General features: G+C 33.2%; 1 protein-coding gene across 1 annotated transcript; it reads left to right on the top strand.

Moving 5' to 3' along the window:
- Positions 1 to 343: 343 nt before the first annotated feature.
- LOC134234329 (uncharacterized) lies at positions 344 to 4,249 on the top strand (the record flags this gene model as incomplete). Its single annotated transcript, XM_062716377.1, has 5 exons — positions 344 to 438; positions 890 to 1,853; positions 2,285 to 2,374; positions 2,588 to 2,638; positions 4,130 to 4,249. Coding segments are annotated over 5 exons (1,320 nt in total), but the record flags the coding sequence as incomplete, so codon positions are not given.
- Positions 4,250 to 4,935: the final 686 nt, after the last annotated feature.

Below are 4,935 nucleotides of genomic sequence, written 5' to 3'. Positions count from 1 at the left end.
ACATCGCACGAAGTATCAGAAGAACTATATTCCAGGCAGTTAAATGCTGTAAAAAAATGAATGAGATCGGTAATTCATTACAGGAAGAACTAATCAGCTTCTTTATGTTAAATCTTTAAAAATTGTCAAAGTTTCGACTTGTCAATTTTTAATTCCTTGATAAAGAGCACTGGTAACATCATCAAAGTTTACACGTAAACATATTTCTAAAATATCTAAATTGTCAATTTTCACCTTTTCAATCTAACCACAATTACAGTGCGATAATTGTTGTTTTTATTACGTGGAAATATGGTCATCGTTAAACATGACATATTAATTTTTAATTGATTTTTATTGACAGCATTGGATATTGGTGATTCAAGTCTAGGCATGGTGGTTATCTGGGAAAGAAATAGCTCCATCAAAACTGTTGGCAAGAAAGAATTATTGGACAAGGTCCGTTCATATTAACACACAGAAATTTTTTCTGCTTATAACAGATCTCTTTACTGGTACTCTTTCAATTCACTCATAATTGTTTCAATATTGGACCCTCTTATAATGTCTATGATTTAAATGCCAAAATGTCAAAAGTTTTTGGATTCTACCTTTTTGGATTCCAGAATGCTTTTGGAAAGACTATAAATACCAAACTCATGTTCAATTGTAAGGCAGATTTCAATTATTGGTATACACTATGATTTCAAACAGGACCCTATCGATAGATAAATTTTAAGCAATTGTAATTTCTTTGCTTGTCTTGCCTCAAAAATAAAAAAAATGTGAAAATTGTAGACTTTTATAAAATAAAATGTGATTTTTTAGTTTTGTGGTACATCATTGGTAAATAATGAAATACAACTTCAGAACATTAAAATGGTGCTTTTAAACTGGTATCTGTATATAGGTCACTAAGGCCCTGAGTCGCCCTAGCTGTAACCATGGTAAAGTTTGCGTCCCTACGTCTTCTTCAGAAAACAATGTAGACTTTACATCAGAGGGAGGCAACAGTAGCGTGGGACTAGAAAATAATGAAGACAATTCACTCCAAACATCAGCTCAGTGTCAAAGCAGTAAGGAGGGAGATTCAGAGAAAAATGAGAAGGAAAAGAAAATGTTTAAAAAAAGTACAACTGGAAAAAGGAGTCATAGTGAAATGCTCCAGAAATCTAAAGAGATAGAGCTGAGTAGTCCACATGTTCTTCATAAGAGGGTCAAAATGACCTCACTTTTAAAATCTGTTCCTTCTATCCTAGTGAAAGTCAGCAGTGCTCAGGGTACCCAGAGTGAAGAGGAAAAAATCTCAAAAACTGCTCCTTCTAAGCAAGTTAATGTCAGTAATTCTCAGAGTTCTCTAAATAAAGAGGGAAAGACACTTCTAAAACCCGAGCAGACAAAAGACGGTTGTTCTCAGAGTTTTCCAAATAGACAGGAAGAGCCACTTCCAAATCCACCTCTTGATGAAAAGAAAGACCGCAGTTCTGAGGAAATCCAAAATAAAGTGGGAGATACATGTACTCTCCCAAAACCAGCTCCTGTCCTAGTGAAAGGAAACTGTTCACAGGGCACCCCAAGTAAAGGGAAAGACACACTTCCAAAACCAGCTCCTGTCCAAGTGAAAGGCAGGAGTTCTGAGGGAATCCAAAATAAACTAAGAGAGACTCTAGCAGAATCAGCTTCTTGTTCAGTAGAAGATAACTGTTCACAGGGTCCCACAAGTGAAGAGAAAGACGCTCTCCCAAAACAATATCCTGCTATCCAAGTGAAAGACGGCAGTTCTCACGGTTCTATTCTAAGAACACAGGAAGAAACCTTGTCCTCTGTAAAAGAGGATAAAATAATTTCTACAGAAGAACTGAAAGATTCAAAAAGTGAGTTAATTTAAATTGAACTCTCAGAATGATAAAGCCTCTTGAGCTTTTATCTATAAATAAAAGCTTTGATGAAATTTAGCAGATTTATGTTAACTTGTAGTACCGTATATACTCGCCTATAAGTCGGTCCGCCTATAAGTCAGTTGTATTTAATAAGCTTGCATATCAGATGGACTGACCTCATATAAAACCATACTTTTGATAGCCGCCTATAAGTCGGACAGTGAGTTTTAGACCAGCGATTAACTCCCAAAAAAAACGACTTATAGGCGAGATATACGGTATGTGAATTTGCTTATATAGTCCGTAAGTACATATTTCTAAATATACTGCATGAGGAAATGGAATGGCATACCCTGAATTTTGTTTTTATATCATGTCATTATATTACATGTATATATGAATGACATTAAATGTGCCATTTTCAGAAGTAAACAAATTTCCAAACAAAGGGAAAAATAAAGTGATTACAGAAACGGAGATAGAGAAAGTGCTGGAGGATTTTAGTTCTAATCTTGGTGAGTGCTTCTTACATTATTTTGTCTTTTGTATGAATGCATTATTGATATTTTTTGCAATTATTGATTTTAGAATGAAGTGAAAAGAGGCTTTATTGGCAAAGGCATCTTTTCAGGTCTTTCTATCTCTCATTATACATGTATTTTAATATCTTGAATGTTTGAATTAAAGTAATAATGTATTTTTTGAAGTTTGAGGATTCCTTTTTTCAGGTGAAGAATCACGTGAGACATCCTATGCAGCAAAAGGTGTGTATTACCATGGTAACCAATATAAACAATTTGTATTTCACTTTAATGAACACATTATTTTAACTTCAGTGGGTTGAAATCAAGATGGCCTGGGGCCATAAAAGTTAGACGAGCTCCCTTTTGATCTCAGTCTCACTTTTCCACTATAAATTCTGTAAATCTGGAAAATTTTACGTCGATTTTATTTTGCGAAATTCGGGTCAAAATGGTGTTGATTAATTTTTACGTGTCAAAATTTTGCTAATTACCACTGCTTTGTTTACATTTTCTCATCATGCTTATTGGTAATTTATTTTTAAGAAAAATATTTTTGCAAATGCAATGAACTCGCAAATTTGCTAAAAATTTATCTACAGCAAAATTTTCCAGATTTACGGTATAAACAATTTGTGTTTCACTTTAATGTACACATTATTTTAACTTCAGTGGGTTGAAATCAAGATCTGTTGTTTGGTAACTGTATGTGTTTTTGCTAAAAAATATCTTGTTTATTTTAACAAGCTTGTACTGTTCATTAATTGGGATGTTTTGCTTCAGACAATTTACTTTATCACTTGTGATTATTGGACAATCTGGTTGACCATTTGTAAAAGTGTTACTCAGGCTGCATTACATTTCCGGAATTTTTAGTAATTATCAACTTTTCATTTCCGACTTTTTTTAGTTTTGTTTTCAATTCCAACATTTTTCAGATAGTACCTATATTAACAGATTTGAAGACTTTACCTATGAAAATTTAAAGGAATACATACATGTATAATAAATAAATAATTGAAATTCAATTTCTAGTTTTTGTAAATTTATCAATGAAACTACTGTGGCAAAATGTAGGCAACTATCTGAATTAAAGTTTGAGAGATTGACCCAATGTTTACCGAATTACTCTGCCCAGATGTATAGCAAAACAAATAAAGTTCTGTGTAGAGATGCGTAATAAATGTGTTATCAACCGGAGTAACTGAATAAGAATACGGCAAGTGACTTTGACATAAGTTTGGTGCTGACACTGACATTTATTTTAGTGCACATCAAATTAGGCGAAAAAGTTGTATGTTCATTGGATTCTTTAACCTAGACTTAGTTATACATGTATGCATATATGTATATAATAAAATTAATAGATTTTTAAAATATAATTTTAATCAATATTTTGCAATAAATATTTTTAAGATATCATTTTCTCTCACTAGGAAAACATTAAATTGCTGCACAGGTGAATTCCGGAAATAAAAACAAAATTATGTCGGAAATGAAACCAAAAAATGTCGGAAATGAAATAAAAAAAATTTCGGAAATGCCATGCAGATTTACGGAAATGAAATGCAGTGGTTACTGATTATAACAAAAACTTATAATCTAACAGTATCTTAATTTCAATGGTACAAATTAATTATCAAGAGGTAGAAACCAAAATTATATCCCATTTTAATCTGCATGTATAAAAACTCTATCTAACCCAGATCTACTTTGTAGGCAGACTTCGTTTTTTTTTTAATTTTCCAGTGACTTTAAAGAGCTACAGAAATCCAAACCGAAATATGGAAGAAGAGCATCCAATCTCATCCGGTGTATTAGGACAACGATATTCCAGGCTGTTAAGTACTGCAAAGCTGAACGAAATCGGTAAGAAATCTGTTAAATATATAATTAAACCCACGATTTGTTTGAACATGATGAAGATCTTCTTTTCAGCTCTTTGGTTAAAATCACATATTTTCAAGGGGTCAAATTTTTGTGGTTTGAGGAAAATATATTGGTTCGTGGGGATTTGGTTTCGTGGTTGACGAATTGTTAAGTAGAAATATATGTGAAAAAATGCATTTCGTGGTGGACATAAATTCGTGGGTATCGTCATGACTCGAAAATAACGAAAATTAAACCCCTACGAAAATTAGTGATTTCACAATAAACAAAAAGTGTAGATCTTTCAGTAAGCAGGGATGCATCTTCTAAAATTATGAATTTTTTGGCCCCTGGGGTTTAGGTAGTTGAGGTGGGCTCTACTGATGTCAAATTTTCTTGAAAATCTTTCTTTACTTTTGCATTAAGCACTCCAGATAAACAAAGTGCAATTGTTATAATAGCAAGACTTCTTCTTCCAAATTTGTGAAATTTGTGGCCCGAAGGTCAGGGTTGATAACTCCTACAAGTAAGAGCCTCGGTTAACGTACCTACGCTCCAGTCACAGCACCAAGTCAAAAGTATCTCGCCGTGAACCTCTAGCATGCTGGAGTAGGTGTCTGATGTTTTGACGGATTTTTGCATGCCAGTCTGATACATAATAATGTTATCCAACTATTTTTCATGAC

The sequence above is a fragment of the Saccostrea cucullata genome, unplaced genomic scaffold (assembly GCF_032062105.1).
Source record: "Saccostrea cucullata isolate Sc308-1 unplaced genomic scaffold, CSIRO_AGI_Scuc_v1 ctg23170, whole genome shotgun sequence".
In the NCBI taxonomy this organism is placed as follows: Eukaryota; Metazoa; Mollusca; class Bivalvia; order Ostreida; family Ostreidae; genus Saccostrea; species Saccostrea cuccullata.
This window is presented reverse-complemented; position numbering and strand designations above follow the sequence as displayed.